The sequence below is a fragment of the Tachyglossus aculeatus genome, chromosome 4, assembly GCF_015852505.1.
Source record: "Tachyglossus aculeatus isolate mTacAcu1 chromosome 4, mTacAcu1.pri, whole genome shotgun sequence".
In the NCBI taxonomy this organism is placed as follows: Eukaryota; Metazoa; Chordata; class Mammalia; order Monotremata; family Tachyglossidae; genus Tachyglossus; species Tachyglossus aculeatus.
In genome coordinates, this window is record NC_052069.1 from 88,916,940 (window position 1) to 88,939,194 (window position 22,255).

Here is a 22,255-nt window from a genome sequence, read left to right on the forward strand (position 1 = left end):
CCTCCAGGTGCTGGAGGGGAAGTCTTCCTCCTCCCCTCCCTCTCCATCCCCTTCCCTCCTCCTTCCCTCTTCCTCCTCCTCCCCCTTCCCTCTTCCTCCCCCTTCCCTCTTCCTCCCCCTTCCCTCTCCTCCCCCTTCCCTCTTCCTCCCCCTTCCCTCTTCCTCCCCCTTCCCTCTTCCTCCCCCTTCCCTCTTCCTCCCCCTTCCCTCTTCCTCCCCCTTCCCTCCTCCTCCCCCTTCCCTCCTCCTCCCCCTTCCCTCCTCCTCCTCCCCTTCCCACCTCCTCCTCCCCTTCCCTCCTCCTCCTCCCTCTTCCCTCCTCCTCCTCCTCCCCCTTCCCTCCTCCTCCCCCCCCTTCCCTCTTCCTCCCCCCTTCACTCCTCCTCCCCCCCTTCCCCCTCCATCCCCCCCCTTCACCTCCTCCTCCCTCTTCCCTCCTCCTCCCTCGTCCCTCCTCCTCCTCCCTCTTCCCTCCTCCTCCCTCTTCCCTCCTCCTCCTCCCTCTTCCTCCTCCCCCTCCCCCTCCCCCTCCTTCCTCCTCCTCCATCCTCCTCCTCCCTCTTCCTCCTCCCTCTTCCTCCTCCCTCTTCCTCCTCCCTCTTCCTCCTCCCTCTTCCTCCTCCCTCTTCCTCCTCCCTCTTCCCTCCTCCTCCTCCCTCTTCCCTCCTCTTCCCTCTTTCCTCCTCCCTCGTCCCTCCTCCCTCTTTCCTCCTCCTCCTCCCTCTTTCCTCCCCCTCCTCCCTCTTCCCTCCACCCTTGTTTACTTTCCCCGGACTCAAGTGTGCCTAAAACCCAGCCCATCCCGCGGCCGGCCAGCCGCTTCCTCCCGCGGAAGGAAGGATTTATTTAGTCATAATAAGTCAGTCAGTCGTATTTATGGAGCATTTACCGTGTGCAGACCACTGTGGTAAGCGCTTGGGAGAGTACAATACAACAGAGGTGGTAGACTTGTTCCCTGCCCACAACGAGCGGCCAGTTGTTGTTTTTTTTTAAATGGCATTTATTAAGCGCTTACTATGTGCAAAGCCCCGTTCTAAGCTCCTCTAGGCAAGTCACTTCCCTTCTCTGGGCCTCGGTGACCTCATCTGTAAAATGGGGATTAAGACTGTGAGCCCCACATGGGGCAACCTGATCACTTTGTATCCCCCCCCAGCGCTTAGAACAGTGCTTTCAATAGTAAGCGCTTAACAAATGCTAACATTATTATTATTATTATTATTATTATTACAGCGCCTGTCTCAATTCCATTAATCAATTATTCAGGGGTATTGAGTGCTTAACTATGCACAGAGCACTGTATTCATTCATTCAATCGTATTTATTGAGCGCTTACTGTGTGCAGAGCACTGCACTGAGCGCTTGGGAAGTACAAGCTGGCAACATATAATAATAATAACGGCATATAGAGACGGTCCCTACCTAACAACGGGCTCACAGTCTAGAAGGGGGAGACAGAACAAAACAAAACATATTAACAAAATAAAATAAATAGAATAAATATGTACAAATAAAATAGAGTAATAAATACGTACAAACATATATACATATATGTTTATATATACAGGTACTATACTAAGCACTCTTCCAAGTAAAACAGAATTAGCACACACAAATACACAAATACCCACACAAACATACACACCCCTACACCCCTTTCTTTTCACAGAATCGTTCTTGTGGACTGGAGCCATCAGTGTCCCCTTAAAATGCCTGCACAATCCTGGCTTTAGCGCCTGGATTTGGGACTGGATACCTAGCCTAATATTTCCATCCTTAGATTTTTTTTTCCCCCGGCTCCTATTCAAGCGTGGCTTGTATCCCTGTTCCCGTTGTGCCTCCTAATACGTGTCCTAACATGGCCACAGTGATGTTCCTACGCAATTTTGCCCTTGTGCATTTCGAAAGGAGAAACAGGATGCACTTTGCATACTGTAATACAGCACTGAAACAGGATGCCAGCTAGAGCTAGTGTATTGTACTCGCCCAAGCGCTTAATACAGCGCTCTAAACCCAGTAAGCACTCAATAAATAGCAGCTGACTGGTCTTTCGTAGAATTGATCTATATTTTTCAGGATTCTTACAGGAAACAGCCACCTCACTGTGCTGTATTTAAGCTCTTCTGACATTCTGGATGTAATAATTGTGGCTTTTAAGTGCTTACTATGTGCCATGCACTGGGGTGGATACAAGCAAATCGGATTGTATAGTTGGGGCTGGCCCTTTCCTAAACCTGGGAGTACAGGGAATATTTATATAAAATCACTTAATGATCCTAGCACCCCCCCCCCCCCAAATAATTCAGATGTTTCATCAGCAAAGATAAAAAGTGCTTGAAATGAAGCTTAGGCAGGGGAAAGTGTTTGTCTTTTTCCATCTGCTAGTAGTGTAATCTTCACAAGGGAGATCTCTGCTCTCACAAGACTAATACATCTTTTAAAATTCAAGGCTACCCCTGTTGCTAGTCAGTCCTGTTTCTGAATGTTGTCATTACCCCTCAAGTGAGAGTGAAGCTCTGGGGAAATTAAATCCGCTTAATAGCCCAGCTGGCAATATGATTCAAAACTGCTTTTAAACGAAGTTAAATTATCTCGTGTCACTTGGGCTAATAACACGATTTTTTTCCCAAATGGAAACAATGGAGGTCATAGGGGATGAGAAAAGTGTTCTTAAAATAAAGATGTTGACATCGTTTGTTTTAAAAGTCCCCATATCCAAAAGCTAAGCCCCAAGATGGATGGCTTAGCCAGAAGTATGGTTTAGATCAACTTTTTTTATTTTAAAATTTGATTTTTAAAAATTCATTCACTTATTTAGGCATAGCTTCCCAGACCAAAAAAAATCTGTGACTAAGAAGTTATCCTGCTGTGAGGAGAAGCATAATAAGTAGTAACCGTTGTGGGAAGGGAGTGTGTCTAATTTTGTTGTGCTTTACTCCCAAGCACTTTGTACAGTGCTCTGCACACAGTGCTCAGTAAATATGATCCATTAATGGTGTCTGTTTGGCCTCTACTGAATAGTCCGGTGTCCCTTGAGAAAGTTCAAGAGACTCCTAAGACACCAGTCCCTGCTGACAGAGAATTGATGGTAACGCTACGTCCCATTAACCATAAATTGCCCCATTATTCATCTATTGGGTAATCTAATTATATGCCACAACAAATATGCAGGATCTTGTTTGAGCAAATTGTGTCATCACCTTTCTTGCCCTTTCTCCTCCCCAACTCTCTAATTTTAACTTGTCTTAAGAATTGTGGGCAGGAAACCAAGGCTGTGCTGCTGTTGGACTTAAAACAATGCAGTGCGCTCAAAAAACCCGTCACTTCTCTAGATGATAATTGTTTGGCTACCAAGGAAGGCATGCAAGTGAACTTTGTTTAATAAGTAATAGCTGAGGGACAAATATGACCGGTTGTGATCATGTGTATTGGACTCTTAAAGCTTTTCACTTGCCTAGCTTGAGCTAACAAGGCCTAGTGAAAACAGCACGGGCCTTAACTTCTCTGTGTCTGTTTGTTTCCTCATCTGTAAAATGGGGATTTATTACGTGTTATCCCTCCTATTTAGACTGTGAGCTCCATGTGGGCCAGGGAATGTCTGACCTGATTATCTGGTATCTACCCCAGCACTCTGCACAATGCTTACCAAATACTACTGTTGTTTTAAAAATGATTATTTTCATAGGAAAAAGCATAGAATTGCTTCCACGACTCTTGCTCCTCTTAGTGGTGGAAAAACTATTGTGTGGGAGATGAAATGCATATTATGACCAGCAACTGAATGAATTTACTTCGGAGCCTGATTTTTTTACAAGCCAGTGCTTAATCAGCGTTCTAAGATTTATTCCCCATTGTCTCCACTAGCTATTCCCCCTAGGATTACGCATAGAACAGTGCTTTGCACATAGTAAGCGCTTAATAAATGCCATCATTATGGGAGAAGCAGCATGGCTCAGTGGAAAGAGCCCGGGCTTTGGAGTCAGAGGTCAGGGGTTCAAATCCCGGCTCCACCAATTGTCAGCTGAGTGGCTTTGGGCAAGTCACTTCACTTCTGGGCCTCAGTTACCTCATCTGTAAAATGGGGATGAAGACTGTGAGCCCCCCAGGGGACAACCTGATCACCTTGTAACCTCCCCAGCGCTTAGAACAGTGCTTTGCACATAGTAAGCGCTTAATAAATGCCATCATTATGGGAGAAGCAGCATGGCTCAGTGGAAAGAGCCTGGGCTTTGGCGTCAGAGGTCAGGGGTTCAAATCCCTGCTCCACCAATTGTCAGCTGAGTGGCTTTGGGCAAGTCACTTCACTTCTCTGGGCCTCAGTTACCTCATCTGTAAAATGGGGATGAAGACTGGGAGCCCCACGTGGGACAACCTGATCACCTTGTAACCTCCCCAGCGCTTAGAACAGTGCTTTGCACATAGTAAGCGCTTAATAAATGCCATCATTATTGGAGAAGCAGCATGGCTCAGTGGAAAGAGCCCGGGCTTTGGAGTCAGAGGTCAGGGGTTCAAATCCCGGCTCCACCAATTGTCAGCTGAGTGACTTTGGGCAAGACACTTCACTTCTGGGCCTCAGTTACCTCATCTGTAAAATGGGGATGAAGACTGTGAGCCCCCCGTGGGACAACCTGATCACCTTGTAACCTCCCCAGTGCTTAGAACAGTGCTTTGCACATAGTAAGTACTTAATAAATGCCATCATTATTAAGTGTTTAACCAAATCTGAAGGTTCCTTACTTAAGAACTGGGCAGCAGAAAGTGGGGTAACTCAGCAGGGGGACGGTATTGAGGGTCTCTTGAATAAGCGTTTCTCAGCCAGTCTGGAGAACCCGGGTGTGATGCAACCCCAAAGTTGTTTCAGTGTGGCCTAGTGGAGAGAAAATAGGCCTGAGAGTCAGAGGACCTGAGTTCTAATCCTGTCTTGTCACTTGTCTGCTGTGTGACCTTAGGCAAGCCACTTAACATCTCTGTGCCAGTTTCCTCATCTTTAAAAGGGGGATAATAATGGTGATGGCATTGAAGCGCTTACTATGGGCAAAGCACTGTTCTCAGCGCTGGGAGGGATACAAGTTAAATAGGTTGTCCCACGTGGGGCTCACAGCCTTAATCCCCATTTTACAGATGAGGGGACTGAGGCCCAGAGAAGTGAAGTGGCTTGCCCAAAGTCACACAGCAGACATGTGGCGGAGCTGGGATTAGAACCCATGACCTCTGACTCCCAAACCCGTGCTCCTCCTGCTTCTCTGATTAAATCCTACTTAGACCGTGAGCCCCATGTGGATCGGGACTGCATCCAACCTGATTATTTTGTATCTACCCCAGGGCTTGGCATAGTGTGTGCTTAATACTTTATTGATAATATTAATTTGCTCATTTACCCGTAAGGAAAAAGAGCTCCTATTTGAAATGCTATTTAGATGTCTGCCTTCAATATAAAGTCCAATCCTTATACCATGTGTTGGGCTGCTAAAGTCTTTCAAAAGCAGCCAAACAAACCTCTTGTTTGAGGTGGAGCGACGGCACTGCAGAAAAAAGGAGTTTGAGCTGTAGATCCCAACAAGTGATGGACCAGCTTATTTTAGGTGGCACTACATTTCCCAATAACGTAGTGGGCCAAGAGAGCCGGCCTAACCTTTGAAATCTTTCAGTGAAAAGACAGTGAGTGCCACGCCCCTGCACCCAATTGCTGGTTATCTGAATAATAATAATAATGGCATTTATTAAGCGCTTACTATGTGCAAAGCACTGTTCCAAGCGCTGGGGAGTTTACAAGGTGATCAGGTTGTCCCACGGGGGGTTCCCAGTCTTCATCCCCATTTTCCAGGTGAGGGAACTGAGGCACAGAGAAGTGAAGGGACTTGCCCAAAGTCACACAGCTGACAAGTGGCGGAGCCGGGATTTGAACCCGTGACCTCTGACTCCAAAGCCCGTGCTCCTTCCATGGGGCCATGCTGCTTCCCCAAAGAATCTGAAGTGCTGGTCTCCCCCAACCCCGGGAACAGGCATGTCCATACCATAAATAGACCCATTTACCACCTTTTAATGTTTTGTGGATAGGGTCAGAGTTCTGGTTTGGGGATTGAATCTTCTAGTTTTGCCTCGGCATTTCGGTCCTCTAAGCCAGTTATTGCAGGGAAACATTTTTATCTATGCATTCCCTCAACCTGCGCGACAAATACGGGTTTAGGGCTTCTCACAGGGTTCACACAGGGTTTCGAGCAACCAGTCGATCGTATTGAGCTCGCTCTCTTCCTCCCTTCAAGGCCCTGCTGAGAGCTCACCTCCTCCAGGAGGCCTTCCCAGACTGAGCCCCTTCCTTCCTCTCCCCCTCGTCCCCCTCTCCATCCCCCCATCTTACCTCCCTCCCTTCCCCCACAGCACCTGTATATATGTATATATGTTTGTACATATTTTTTTACTCTATTTATTTAATTTATTTCTACATATCTATCCTATTTTTGTTAGTATGTTTGGTTTTGTTCTCTGTCTCCCCCTTTTAGACTGTGAGCCCACTGTTGGGTAGGGACAGTCTCTATATGTTGCCAATTTGTACTTCCCAAGCGCTTAGTACAGTGCTCTGCACATAGTAAGCGCTCAATAAATACGATTGATGATGATGATGATATGTATATATGTTTGTACATATTTATTACTCTATTTATTTATTTTACTTGTACATATCTATTCTATTTTATTTTGTTAGTATGTTTGGTTTTGTTCTCTGTCTTCCCCCTTTTAGACTGTGAGCCCCCTGTTGGGTAGGGACTGTCTCTATATGTTGCCAACTTGTACTTCCCAAGCGCTTACTACAGTGCTCTGCACATAGTAAGCACTCAATAAATACGATTGATTGAGTGCTTACTGTGTGCAGGGCACCGTATTAAACGCTTCATTGCGGGCAGGGAATGTGCCTGTTTATTGTACTCCCCAAGTGCTTAGTACAGTGCTCTGCACCCAGTGGTCAATAAATACGACGGACTGAATGAAGCATTTGGGGGAGAATATGGTATAACAGAGTTGGTAGACAGAATCCAAGTCGCATCTCATCAATATTCCAGTTTTCTCAGCTGTCCTAGGAAAGTGTAGGTCTGATACTTGGACAACATTGTCAACATCTAACACCACACAAACCAAAACACTAATTTGATTTGTATCCCCTCTTTACTGCCACATAACTGCTTGCTTTTTTGCCCAGGATATCTACTCGTGGGCCGCGTTTGACCGTTTACTCATAAATGAGTGGGTTTGATAAGCCCAAACAAAGTATGCCGGAAGGGGCTACGAACTTGTCCAAGGGAGAGTTTTTCCCCTTGCCCATCCACTGTAGTCCTTGGGATAGCTTGGAAAATAAGATGGTGGCCATAGCCCCTGTCCCTCTTCCAAGAAGTTGGATTAAGGTCTTGTGGGGGGAGGAGAAGTGGGGACGAAGTATAAAATTGGAGGGAATTATGCATGCTTAATCTAGCCACTTTTCTCTAACGTAAAAGCTTCAAGGTGAACAACAGTCAGCATGTAATAATCCCGGTTCCTTTTTGGTTGAGGAAATCATCATCATCATCATCATCAATCGTATTTATTGAGCACTTACTATGTGCAGAGCACTGTACTAAGCGCTTGGGAAGTACAAATTGGCAACATATAGAGACAGTCCCTACCCAACAGTGGGCTCACAGTCTAAAAGATGGACTGTTGAAAAAGAGAGGTGGCCCTTGTCCTCCTGCATTAGGCCGAGCCCTAAAATTAGAAGGGTGGGAGGGCCGTGACGAGAAAATCTACCTCGTGATGACGACATTTATTAAGCGCTTACTATGTGCAAGCGCTGTTCTCAGCGCTGGGAAGGTTAGAGGGTGATCAGGTTGTCCCACGGGGGGCTCACAGTCTTAGACCCCATTTTACAGATGAGGTAACTGAGGCATAGAGAAGTTAAGTGACTTGCCCAAAGTCACACAGCTGACAATTGGCGGAGCTGGGATTTGAACCCATGACCTCTGACTCCAAAGCCCATGCTCTTTCCACTGAACCACGCTGCTTCTCTATCGATCAATGGCGTTTGAGTGCTTACTGTGCGCGGAGCACTGTACTAAACACTTAACAAGGAGATTTGTTCTCCCCTCTGCCTTTGGGAGAAGGAAATCCTGCAACCCTCTTAGACAAGAGAAGCAACATGACCTAGTAGAGCCCAGGGTTGGGAGTCAGGAGCTGGGTTCTAATCCTGACCTCTCCACTTGTCTGCTGTGTGACTTTGGGCAAGCCACTTCACTTCTCTGTGCTTCAGTTACCTCAGCTGTGAAATGGGGATTAATACTGTGACCCCCCCCATTAGCTTGTAACCTGATTAGCTTGTATCTGCCCCGAGGGGTGCTTAGTACAGTACCTGGCACATAGTAAGCGCTTAATGCCATTTAAAAAAGTAAACCTTAGTTGTTTTTTTAATAAAAATTTCAAGCCTTTTGGGTTGTCTTTCAATGCCAGTTTACAGTTCGTTTTTTTTCTCGCAGCTTGTGAATTTCATACTCGACAAATTGTTAGCATCTACGCACTTCTGTCTCCTTCATGTGCCATTTGGCTAGTTGAAGACCAGTGCTTTCTGAAGTACCAAGATACGAAGATCAACTAGCCAGACCTCACTCTTGCCTTAAGAATGTTCCAAAGGCTGAATAGCATGCTCATGGGTGAAATCAATCATTCTTCTAGCCAAGAACCAGAATTTAGTGAAAAAGAAGATGATGAATGGATTCTTGTTGATTTTATAGGTAAGGACTCTGGTATATGTAACTTACTGACGGATTTACTTTTTTTTAAAGGCATTTTTATAGATTTTACATAAGTAAACCAACAACTCTAAAGCAGGAGGAGTGGGGACAACTAAATTCTACTAAATTAATTAAAGCTGGATGTGGTATAATTAATAATTTTGGTATTTAAGTGCTCAGGCACTGTACTGAAGCACTTCCAAGACAAGGCAAGGGCCTAGACATCGAAAGTCATCAAATAACTTTTGGTCTAGTCTCCCTACTTAGTTTTTTTGCTCAGTGCAACTGTTACATCTGTGTATGGCATCAAGCACAAAGATGAACATAATATAATTGTAGTATTTGTTAAGCTTTTACTATGTAACAATAATAATTGTGGTATTGAAATGTTTACTATGTTCTAAGCACTGGGGTGGATAGAAGTCAATTGGGTTGAACACGGTCCTTGTCCCACGTGGGACTCGCCGCTTCAATCCCCACTTTCCAGATGAGATAACTGAGGCACAGTGAAGTGACTTGCCCAAGGTGACACAATCCCTGAATCAGTGTTTCAAGTGATCCATAAGATTGATACTAGTTTCATGCGCTAGGGAACCAATTTGTTAGTCACTTTTACACTTTTACATCACCAGTCTTGTTTTTTTGGCTCTCTGGGAAACCATAAGTCCCAACACAGGGCTTTACACCTGTTGCTTGATTATGGGATAACGGTGAAGACAAGCGCACGGTGCCTGCTTTGGTTCACCCTTTATATACGAATAGAAGCGAAGACGTAAAGTGGTGTTAATAGTATTTTTCTCATTCTTTTTCGATGCATAATGGATTTGGCCCCTCTTCCGACGGTGACTTTACCTAACCGTGACACCCTGGACTGTGCGGCGGACACCTAGACAACTGCACGAGCTTTTCATCTGAAGAAGACGCCAGTGAAGAGTCATCCGACGATCACCCGCCAGTGTTTCCCTGCCTCCCAGCTTCTCTAGAATGCTTGACCGAAGCCAGCGACTCCTGCTTCATCCAGTTTGAGTCCTGTCCGATGGAGGAGAGCTGGTTTATCACCCCGCCCCCATGTTTTACTGCAGGTGGATTAACCGCTATCAAGGTGGAGACCAGTCCCATGGAGAACCTTCTGATCGAACATCCCAGCATGTCCGTGTATGCCGTCCACGGCTCTTGCCGCAGTCTCAACGAGACCAACTGCGCGGCCGAAGAGTTTCATAATTCCAGCAGTCCCAGGTAAGTTGTTTTAAGCATTTTACCGAAAGCGTCACTCCAAGCTGTCGTTTTAGGGGTTGTCTGCCTGTTTGATGTCAGTAGAATTGAGATCACAGTTGCTGCGAATTTTAGGTGGTTTCTAGATACGAGGTCCAAATGCAAGAGTAGAAAACTTTCTGTTCTTGCAAGAGATTCCAGACAACTGGATTCTTGCTTTTCACAGGACAATTCAACTACAACTCCCTCTATTTCCTTCCAAAGGATGACATTTACCCAAGTTTGCATGTCATAAATAACCCGAAAGTAGGGAAGATGACCCACAGTTTAACCATCTAATAGCTCAGTAATTCAACAGCATGCATAAGTTAGAATTATTCGGTACCTTTATGGGCAACTAGTGAAATTTTTTTCTTTTTACGCATTTCGCTATGAACTTAATCCTGATGAATATTCTTTTTGCAGGAAGATTAAGATAATTTCAACTGGCCAAAAATTTAGCAACTATTAAAAATAACCAGTCTATTGCACAATCATTTGTATACAATGGTAAAGGATAAACCTTAGCACATGAGAGAAGATATTCAGTTTCCCTGACGAGAAACTCTTCTGGGCCTCTTTTCTTTCTTCCAGAGTTTAAATTCCATTTTGTATCCTATAGTTAAAACTGCAGGAGGAAGTTTGAGGGGAGTATACACTTTTGATCAAGTTATCTAAGAGTTGGCTGAATGAACAGTGAAATCTTAAATTTGTAGTTTTGTGAGGGACAATTGCTGTCTGATCCCAGGGGAAAAAAAATTACAATTCATTTGGGATTTTTTTCCACAGTGCCAGAGCTTAATTTTGGCAAGATTCCCAGTCAAACCTTTTCTTAATGGGTAAAGAGAGAAGAGGTTGAGAAATCTGCCTTCAGCTGGCATGGGAGAGGGAGGGATCCAGTGTCCCCCTGGTTACCAACAAGACTGGCACTGGATATTATGGTTTATCTCCTAAAAAGAAGTGACCAGAAATACAGGTCAAAAACAAGTTTTTAAGTGCAAATTTTAATACATTGCACTCAACTTTTTTTTCCCTTAAACTCCAATAAATTTAAAAATCGAGTTCTTACCCTAAATCCTCTGAGGAAAAATTCAGGATTAGTCTAATTCTGTTTTAACTTTGAGAATATCAGTTTGCCGACACTGTACCTTGCTTTCCAATGTGACAGACTCTCTGTTTTGAAATGCATTTGACATGATTCCATGATGCATATCAGTTATCACCTTTCATATTTAGGATGACCTAGTGTGTTAAATCGGAATAATACAGTGCTCCGCACACAGTAAGCGCTCAATAAATACGATTGAATGAATGAATAATAAAGTTTGGTCTCCTACCATCTCACTCTGATCTGTCTTATCCAAAGAGTAAAAAATCAGCATTGTTTTTAAGAGGTCAACGTGATCAGTAATTGTGTTGAAACAGTCCCAGGATGTCACGGTAAACAACTTGAAAAATCAATCAATCAATCGTATTGGGGAAAAAGGGAACTGTCCCTGCTTAGCTTCTGTTTAAGTTGTTTGTATGATCAATTTCTAGGGTGCCCAGATCAGACGATTAAGATAAATGCCACTTAATGACTTGATTGTAAGCAAGTAATTTGATCAAATTCATATAGTAAAATTGAAGCATATGAAGTCATTCTAGTGATTTAATAAGTTCACCATTTAACATTGTAGGGCCAGGAAAACCTGCTTAAGGCTCACTGGCACAGTAAGTATTCTCACTTTGGGACCATGCTGTTTTTTGTTTTTAATCCATCTGCTAGTAAGTCTAAAGGTTGTTTATTGTTCACTGAAAAGGTTTAAAAATGTACTAGTTTTCAAACCTGCTCATTGTTAGTAAAGTTCGTATGATCATTTACTCTCCTTGGAAAAGTTTTATTTTAGGAATACGAACGGACGGGCAATTTACCATTCAGTAGCCACTCCCTTGCAACCAAAATAAGCCTAGAGCAGCTGTGGGCACTTGATTTCCATATGTAGAATGGCTCTTGGAGAGTTTCGGCTGCTTATTGTAAAAATAGCCTTCAGGGTAGAAAGAATTAGTTTTAATGGATTCTGTGGGGGCTGTCATAGTTAACGTTTCCTAAAGAAACATAGAACCTCTTAGTTATTTTCAAGTATCTTTTTGAATTTTCCACAGACCACAACCACCAAGTAGAATGCAGCACCGGTGGAAAACTTAGTCTGTCTCCTCCTCTGGACTGTAAGCTCGCGGTGGGCAGGGAATGTGTTATCTCCCAAGCGCTTAGTACAGTGCTGTGCACACAGTAAGCGCTCAATAAATACGATTGAATGAAATGAAAATGGTGTTTTAACCCTGCCTGATGCAGCTCCTCATGAGCTGAGCTCCAGGATTGGAGGGCCCAGCCTTAACACTAAACTGAAACTGAAAGGAGGGAGTAAGGAAGGGTGTCAGCTGAAGTCCAAATGCAGCATTTGTTTTAGAGGGAGCATCTACAGACTACTGTTTAAACATTAATTGCGGTCTCTCTCAGGCCCTCCTGTGTGCAAAGAACTTGTACTAAGCACTGGGGTAGATACAAGTTAACAAGAGCAAGCCCAGTCCTTGTCCCACATGGGGCCTCACAGTCTAAGTAAGAAAGAGAACAGGCCCTGACTCTTTTACAGGTGAGGAAACTGAGGCCCGGAGAAGTGAAGCGTCTTGCCCAAGGTCACGCAGCAGACAAGGGGCAGAAGCTGGGATTAGAACCCAGGACCTCTGACTCCCAGGGCTGTGGTCTTTTCCACAATAATAATGGAATTTATTAAGCGCTTACTATGTGCAAAGCACTGTTCTGAGCACTGGGGAGGTTACAAGGTGGTCAGGTTGTCCCCCGGGGGCTCACAGGCTTAATCCCCATTTTACAGATGAGGGAACTGAGGCACAGAGAAGTGAAGTGACTTGCCCAAATAATTATTAATAATAATAATAATGGCATTTATTAAGCGCTTACTATGTGCAAGGCACTGTTCTAAGCGCTGGGGGGATACAAGGTGGTCAGGTTGTCCCACGTGGGGCTCACCATCAATCAATCATTTATTGAGCGCTTACTATGTGCAGAGCACTGTACTAAGCGCTTGGGAAGTACAAATTGGCAACATATAGAGACAGTCCCTACCCAACACTGGGCTCACAGTCTAAAAGTCTAAAACTTGAACCCGTGCCCCCCGACTCCAAAGCCCACGCATGCTCTTTCTGCCGAGCCACTGCTTGAAAATTACCCCATGCCAGAAAAATCACATTCACAGCTGAACGCAGTAAAGTTTGCTGTCTCGTCGTCTAATGCCTCTGGGCCCCTAAACTAGGAGAATAAATGCAATAACCTCCATTCTGCCATAGTGTATGTTTTACTGTGCAGCCGGGGCAGCGTCAGAAGGTCCTTCTGATAGGAGCCTGCGGGTGCTCAGCGTGTGCGACATTAGCAAACCGCTGCACTGGGGTGGGGGGGACTGCACCCCCTCGTTGACTGCACAGCAGCGCAAGATCACTTGTCTTACGCTGTCGAGTCATCTCCGACCCGTAGCGACACCCCGGACACCTCTCTCCCGGAACGCCCCACCTCCCACCTGCCGTCCGGCAGTGGATCCGTGGAGTTTCCTTGGTCAAAACTCTTAATTCAGTGTTCTGTACATCGTAAGCACTCCATAAATACCACTGATGGATTCTTGAGGGGCAGCAAGATGTGCAGAGTGATGTTTTAGCAACATTATCCAGGCAGCAGGGTTAAGTGTGCATTGGAAAGGGGGGAGAGACTGGAGGGAGGGGAAACTGACTCCAGTGGTAAATATTTTTTATAGCTGTCTCCCCCAGTTCGAATGCGGTTGGATGGTGAGATCCCTTGTACATTCAATATTTAATATGCCCTCCATCCTCAGCCCTTATGTACATATCTTTAAATTATTATAAATTAAACTTAATAAATAATATGAATATTATAAATATATTATATTTATATATATTATAATATATTATATGAATATTATAAATATAAATAAACTTATTCATAGAAATGTCTGGCTCCCCCTCTAGGCTGTAGGCTCGTTACGGGCAGGGAATGTGTCTGCTAAACCTGTTGGGCTATACTCTCCCAAGTGCGTAGAACAATGCTCTGCACATAGTAAGTGCTTAATACATGCGATTGACTGATTGATTAGGGAACATGCCACTTGGTTATTCTGTAATTCCCAAGCGCCTAGAGAGCATACTGCACAAAGTCTCCTAGACTGTGAGCCCACTGTTGGGTAGGGACCGTCTCTAGATGTTGCCAACTTGGACTTCCCAAGCGCTTAGTACAGTGCTCTGCACACAGTAAGCGCTCAATAAATACGATTGAATGAATGAAAACCCAGAAGTGGTCTACCATCCGCGCGGCAAACGCGAGTCCCCGCCCTCGGCTCGGTCCCAGGCCGCTGCGGCCCAGCCCAGGGGAGTCTTGACTTGTCGCGGATGGCCTTCCGCTCGCTAGCCGCTGGCCAGGCTAGGAATGGACTGGATAGGCCTCTGCGTGACTCTCCCTCCTAGAGTAGAGTGCTCTGCACCCCGTAAGCACTCAATAAATTGATGATGATGGTGATGATTGGTTAAGCGTGACCCGAAGTAGGCGCTCAGTAAGCCCCTTAGTTCCTCAGAGCTAAAGAGGAGCTCTCCCTCTCCATCCCCCCCCACCTTACCTCCTTCCCTTCCCCACAGCACCTGTATATATGTATATATGTTTGTACATATTTATTACTCTATTTTACTTGTACACATCTCTTCTATTTATTTTATTTTGTTAGTATGTTTGGTTTTGTTCTCTGTCTCCCCCTTTTAGACCGTGAGCCCACTGTTGGGTAGGGACCGTCTCTATGTGTTGCCAACTTGGACTTCCCAAGGGCTTAGTCCAGTGCTCTGCACACAGTAAGCGCTCAATAAATACGATTGATTGACTTAGGAGTACTGAGAGAACTTTTCTTCTAGACTTTGAGCCCACTGTTGGGTAGGGACCGTCTCTATATGTTGCCAACTTGTACTTCCCCAGCGCTTAGTACAGTGCTCTGCACACAGTAAGCGCTCAATAAATACGATTGATTGACTTAGGAGTACTGAGATAGAACTTTTCTTCTAGACTGTGAGCCCACTGTTGGGTAGGGACCGTCTCTATATGTTGCCAACTTGTACTTCCCCAGCGCTTAGTCCAGTGCTCTGCACACAGTAAGCGCTCAGTAAATACGATTGATTGTAAAGCACTGTTCTAAGCACTGGAGTATGTACAAGCTAATCAGGTTGGGCACAGTCCCTGTCATTCATTCATTCGCGCTCAATAAATTTGATTGATTGATAGTCGAGACGGTAGGGTAGTGGAGACTCTCCAGGTGCGACCCTGAGAGGGTTGCAAGATCACAGCCTTCATTCATTCATTCATTCAGTCGTATTTATTGAGCGCTTACTGTGTGCAGAGCACTGTACTAAGCGCTTGGGAAGTACAAGTCGGCAACATATAGAGACGGTCCCTACCCAACGATGGGCTCACAGTCTAGAAGGGGGAGACAGCAAAACAAAAACACGTAGACAGGTGTCAAAACCGTCAGAATGAATAGAATTATAGCTATATTATAGCCTTTAATAATAATAATAATGTTGGCATTTGTTAAGCGCTTACTATGTGCAAAGCACTGTTCTAAGCGCTGGGGGGGGGGTCCCACGTGGGGCTCACAGTCTTAATCTCCCCATTTTACAGATGAGAGGTAACTGAGGCTCAGAGAAGTTAAGTGACTTGCCCAAGGTCACACAGCAGACATGTGGCAAGCTGGGATTCGAACCCATGACCGCTGACTCCAAAGCCCGGGCTCTTTCCACTGAGCCACGCTGCTTCTGTATTATAGACCTGAGTATAGAGTTAACAAAAAAAGCCTCCGGTATCAACAGTATTGCAGCGCTTTCTCTGTGTGGCAAACTGTACCACAACACCAGGGAGAATACGGTAGGGGTTGGTAATAATAATAATAATAATGATGGCATTTATTAAGTGCTTACTATGCGCAAAGCACTGTTCTAAGCACTGGGGAGGTTACAAGGTGATCAGGTTGTCCCACGGCGGGCTCACAGTCTTTAATCCCCATTTGCTGAGGAAGCTGAGGCCCAGAGAAGTTAAGTGACTTGCCCAAAGTCACACAGCTAAGTGGCGGAGCCGGGATTTGAACCCATGACCTCTGACTCCAGAGCCCGTACTCTTTCCACTGAGCCACGCTGCTTCTCCGGTAGACACAGCTCCCAACCTCGACACAACTCCCAACCTCAGGGAGCTTGCTACTTAGTGGGGGAGACGGACGCTAAAAGAAAAAGGAAGGGAGGTGCCACAGAGTTTAAAAATACGGGCAAAAGTGATTTGGGGGTGAGGTGGCATTTTTGCGACTCCATCAACAGCCAAGTTTTTAAAGACGGGGGTTCCTTATCCAGAAGTATCTCCTAACTGTTCTCTTACAGTCCAATAGCTTGTTATGGAGGAAGAGGAAACGTTTTGAGATACAGCGGAGTTGGAGATGCGCAATTCCCCGCGCCTCCCACTGCCATCCAATGGCACGGATAGGGCGATGGGAAGAAAATTGTAGGCCAGAATTTTATTTTATTTTTTTTTTAGACCAAGGATGAACATGGCTTTATAAGAACGCCCAACTCTTCCTTTGTCCATGCAATAGCCAAGGGAAGGCAGTGTGGCCTGAAGGACAGAGCAAGGGAATGGGAATCAGAAAGATCTGGGTTCTAATCCCAGCTCCACCGCCTTCCTGCTGTGTGACCTTGCACAAGTCGTCGTCAATCCGTCAAATGGGGATGAAGACTGGGGGACAACCTGATCGCCCTGTGACCTCCCCAGCGCTTAGAACGGTGCTTTGCACATAGTAAGCGCTTAATAATCAATCAATCAGTCGTATTTATTGAGCGCTTACTGTGTGCAGAGCACTGTACTAAGCGATTGGGAAGTACAAGTTGGCAACATATAATATATATAATATAATATATTATGGTATGGGGATTAAGTCTGTGAGCCCCACGTGGGACAACCTAATCACTTTGTATCCTCCCCAGCGCTTAGAACAGTGCTTTGCACGTAGTAAGTGCTTAAATGCCATCATTATTATTATTATTATTATTATCATCATCATCAATTGTATTTATTGAGCGCTTACTGTGTGCAGAGCACTGTACTAAGCGCTTGGGAAGTACAAGTTGGCAACATATAGTAATATATATATAATATATAATATAATATATTATGGTATGGGGATTAAGTCTGTGAGCCCCACGTGGGACAACCTAATCACTTTGTATCCTCCCCAGCGCTTAGAACAGTGCTTTGCACGTAGTAAGTGCTTAAATGCCATCATTATTATTATTATTATCATCATCATCAATTGTATTTATTGAGCGCTTACTGTGTGCAGAGCACTGTACTAAGCGCTTGGGAAGTACAAGTTGGCAACACATAGCGACAGTCCCTACCCAATAGTGGGCTCACAGTCTAAAAGGGGGAGACAGAGAACAAAACCAAACATACTAACAAAATAAATAGAATAGATATGTACAAGTAAAATAAATAAATAGATAGAGTAATAAATATGTACAAACATATAAACAGGTGCTGTGGGGAAGGGAAGGAGGTAAGATGGGGGGGATGGAGAGGGGGACGAGGGGGAGAGGAAGGAAGGGGCTCAGTCTGGGAAGGCCTCCTGGAGGAGGTGAGCTCTCAGTAGGCTTCTCTGTGCCTCAGTTACCTCCTTGTAAAATGGGGGTTGGCTGGGAGCCCCACGTGATACACGGACTGTGTTCAACCCGATCAGCTTGTACGTACCCCAGTGCTTAGCACAGTGCCCGGCACATAGTAAGCACTTAAATACCATAAAAAGGATAGGTTCGCAAAGACCACTAGATGTAAAATGAATCCTGTCACCTCTAATTACTGTGTATCTTCGGTGTTAGATTAGAAACGTGCTCGTCCTAAAACTAACTTTTCTCCTTTTCCAGGAGGGAAGCACCAAATGAGCTGGGGCAGCACATCCGCTGCTACGTTACGGCCCTCGCTACTCCCACGACTTTTCTGGAACAAACCAAGAGCTTGCGCCCTACCCCACGGGTAAAAGAACACAGCGAAAGACATTCTCTGACTAGAAATAGCCTCCGTCGCCAAAATCTTACCAGGGATTGCCACTCCCGGCAAACCAAGCACAGTGGACTGATTGTGCACCAGCCTTGCCAGCGTCAGTACAATTATTGAGGATTTTTTCAGTTTAAATCATAACTCTGATAGAATACTGTGCGTGTGTGTGATACCTATTTGGAGACAATTTATGACCAATTTATCACAGAGCATGGTTAACTCTGAAACCACATTTCCATACTGTGTATCACTAAAAAATGCCTTACTCTTTGTAAAAAAAACTTTTCTAATGTTTTGAAAACATATCAGTACAACTGCAATGTTTCGTGTTCAGGAGATGTCTTTTTTGTAATGTTGTAACTCTACATAGTCGGACTTCATGGCTAGTTAAAGAAGTTCCTGGTTGAGCTGTGGACTAGGCATCCTTCACATGTTATATTTTATATTAATCAAAACAACTTATTCTCAGGGTCAGTCATACACTTTAATGACCAATACTTGATAACCTTTTCTGTATATAATGGATGCATATTCCACATTAACCAAGCATTAAAGGTGACTGTTGCCTAAGTATATGGTAGAATTCTGACTGAATTTTTCTATTGAAGTGTAACTTAATATTCCACTCCTGCCTCAGATTAGTCAGAAAGGTCACTCTGACACATCAGGTACATTAAGCTTGAAGGTAAATTAGATTTTTCACTTGCCATCCCTGTCTCACGTGGTACAGGCACTACAGGTATTGGAGACAAATTCCCACTTCGCGCAGTGAAATTAAAAGAAAGGGCTTGGGTAACTTTAGGTATAAGCCCATCTGTCCAGAACTCTGGCTAATAACAAAATCTGGTTGCCGTCCTCTATTTTTGACCACTGCCTCTCTCTCCCCACTTCTTAGATGGAATTCAGAAAGTAGCCGTAATCCTGTAGATTTCAAACATCACCTTAAACTTGAGTTTAATTTCCAGAGTTATCCAAGACGGATATACAGGGGCCTTGTTGGGGTCCTGCTGGAAGCTTTCCTTTGAAGCTTGATACTGAGGGTGGGGGAAAGTCTCTAATTCAGGGTTAGCAGTCATGTTCTGAGCTTTTTGGGTTTTTTTTTCCCTTAATGGAAGCTCTTAATACTGTATGGCTTTAGACAATCACATTTATTGAGCACCAGGTGTGTGCTGAGCACGGTCCTAAGTGCTTGAGGGAGTTAAAACAGAATTAGTAGGCATGATTCCTGCCTTCAAAGATCTTATTTTACCACTGTAGATTCTGAACTCCCTATTGTAAAAGGGAAGAGTAATAACTACCTCACAGGAAAGTTGTGAGGACTATATATTCTGAGAGAGAGAGAGAGAGAGAGAAGGTGGAGAGGCAGGGAACTGGATTTAGGCATTTATTGAATCGGTGGGGGGAAGGTGGCTGTATTTCTCCCACAACCCATATCCACTTCTAGTTTGCCCCTGCTCAAATAATATTTGCACTGTGCTTTATATATATATATACAAGTGGTATTGTGTTTTAAAACTGATCCAGTGGCAGGAGAAACATCTGACTGAGCATTCTTATTTTTAAATTCTCTCCGCATGAAACTGTCTCTTGAATAACCTGAGAATGGTGTGGTTAGAAGACCTGCTTAGTGTATTTAGATGCTAACGCTGTGTTGGTTCTTTTAAGGGGCCTGAAAGAAGTGCTGGGAAAATCCAATAATAGAAGAGATGTCAGTTTTGTTTTTTTTTTTTCTTTGCCTTCTCTACCCCCTCCCCTTCTTTCCCTTCCTTTTCCTGTATACTGCTATTTATTTTGTAATTAAGGGCCAAGATCACAAGGGTGATTTCCAAATGGGGCAGTGGATATCTTGTTGCGCCGTGGCTTCTCTAAACCAAGGCTAAGCAAGGAATTACCTAAAAAAAATCCACTTAAGGGTCAGCGTTCTCCAAAGTGACCACCTATGTTCAAATCCTTGATTCCTCTTGCCTGTTTAGCATGACTTGTGTGTGTGCGTGTGCGTGAGAATTACATGAAAGACTTTTTGTAAAAATTTTTCTTTCACGTCTAGTCAGTAAAACAATCTCGAAAATATCGGCTTAGATGATTTCTCAGAGGAAGCTTCTGAGCAGCAAGGAGTCCCCCTTGCTCGTGTGTTACCAAGAACGTGCCAGTAAATAGAGATGTTCAGAACAGATGTTCAACCGTGATTCATTTATTCTCTCAGACTGTTAAATGGAATCTCCCTCTTTGGGGGCCATGCTGATACTTTCAGCCATTTATATCTTGGACTGATACTTTCAGCCATTGATATCTTGGACTGAATTTGCCACATGGGCCTTGGGATTGAAGGCTTTGCAGGTTCCCTGACAATTGATGCCCAGCCCAAGTGACAGACATCTTATAATAGCTGCTTCCTGGGTAGAAACTCAGCTTTTGGGGAGTTCGAACTGATAATCCAAAAAGGCCTAGGATCGGTAAGGGGGCTGATGCTTTCAGACTGGCATGACAATTTCAAAACTGTTGAGAAATTGGAGAAAGTGGTTGAACTTTGAAGTTCTTCGTGGTATAAGACTTCACGATATAGTTGGAAACAGGCTAAGACCTGGGAAGAGTTCTTTGAAATCTAGCCAAATGTATGTTTTAATAGGACTTGATTTTAGTCTTCTTGATGCAAACTAGTATTCCCGAAAAGGCCTTTTGCTGTCAGTTGTATTACATAAAATTAGGGCAGTGGAAAATTCCTGGTTGGGAGAATGATCGACTATTGCTGTGTCCACAGTGGCAAAAATGAAATGTTTGGGGAGAAGGGGGACGGAAAAGTCCCTAAAATCCACAGCACACCGGATTTAAGTACTGCATTTTCCAGGTTTTGTAAATCACACTGTGTAGAATCAGCCTATAAAGTTTATCTTCCTCTACCTTGTAATTTCTGTCCTCTGCTGAACAGTTGAAGATTGACTGTCCACAATTCTTCCTTATCAATGCATTTACAACTTTTCCTTAATTTTCCTTTTTTTTTTTTTACAATATTTTGTAGACCTAATGACTGGATTGTTTTTAACTGTGTTCTGCTTTTCTTTATCCTTTCTTGTGCAACTAATTCCTGTTTACATGTTGTGGTTTCTGCTACTTTTACAGAGTGTTTAAAATATAGTATGTGAAGTCATTTAGTTTTTCATCACTTGTTCTTGTCAGGTTTTTGCATTTTGGTTCATAATTCTCTTCATGTTACCTCATTTCTGATATTTTCTTTTCCTTAAATTCATCTCCCAACTCCTGGAAATACCTTGCATTTACCCATTCCTAAGAAAAATGCCAATACCTAGAGCTTCATTTTCTTTGAGGTGGAAAAGTAAAAAATGAAGGAAGATAAACTCGTTTATCTTTGAACTGTAAGACACTTATTTGAAACGGGAGGTGGGAATTAAATGGTTTCCCATTTATAGACCTATTTTTGCCCCTCGAGGCAATTTGCCACTATTCCCTATCTGGGAGATTCTCTTGTTTTCTTAAAGTTACTGCACAATTTTGTGACACTTCTTGGTCTAAATGCTGACCTCAACAATTCCAGTGAAATTTGAGTTTGGTGTAGATCTTTGCCAAGAGCTGATCAGATACAATGTAACTTATTCCCCGACTACACTTCCACAGAAAACTACTTTATTTAGAAAAATGTACAGTGTTAATGTCTTCAACATTGCTATGTGTGAGTATAGGTAATATGCCACTCTTAAAATATTTGGCCACAGTTGCCATTAAAATAAAGGGGCAGGCTTAAGCAGTTCGAAAACTAGGAAAACCTAGCACTTTTTTAGTTAATGTAGGTTTAAAAAAAAAAACTTGCAACAGTATTTTGTTAGAGTAAATGTTCCCAGTTAGCAAAAGGCAGCTTCAGTATCTGCTTATATAGTTGTGTATCCATGATAAGTTTCTTTTTTTAATGTTTTTTGTATGCCCAAGGTAAAGCTGTACTTTGGTCTGGAATTTAGGTGTCTGTGTTCATTTAAAAGGATGGCTGTCTAAAAACCAGCCTTGAACGGGGGAGGTTGAGGGGTGTATGTGCTGAAATTTTTTTGTGGGTATGGGTATGAATGGGGTATGATTGCCTCTGATTTTATTTCCTTTCCCCGCAAGGCTT

The 22,255-nt window shown here is 43.9% G+C and overlaps 1 protein-coding gene across 1 annotated transcript in view; it reads left to right on the plus strand.

The window, feature by feature from the left end:
- The window catches only part of TP53INP1 (tumor protein p53 inducible nuclear protein 1), a 19,538-nt gene extending 825 nt beyond the window's left edge, over positions 1 to 18,713 (plus strand). Inside the window, exons 2-5 of the mRNA XM_038744550.1 lie at positions 8,496 to 8,750; positions 9,641 to 9,986; positions 11,681 to 11,714; positions 18,006 to 18,713. Of these exons, the coding sequence (XP_038600478.1) occupies positions 8,639 to 8,750; positions 9,641 to 9,986; positions 11,681 to 11,714; positions 18,006 to 18,023 (510 nt within the window). The 5' untranslated portion in view covers positions 8,496 to 8,638 and the 3' untranslated portion in view covers positions 18,024 to 18,713. The remainder of the gene's footprint in view (positions 1 to 8,495; positions 8,751 to 9,640; positions 9,987 to 11,680; positions 11,715 to 18,005) is intronic.
- Positions 18,714 to 22,255: the final 3,542 nt, after the last annotated feature.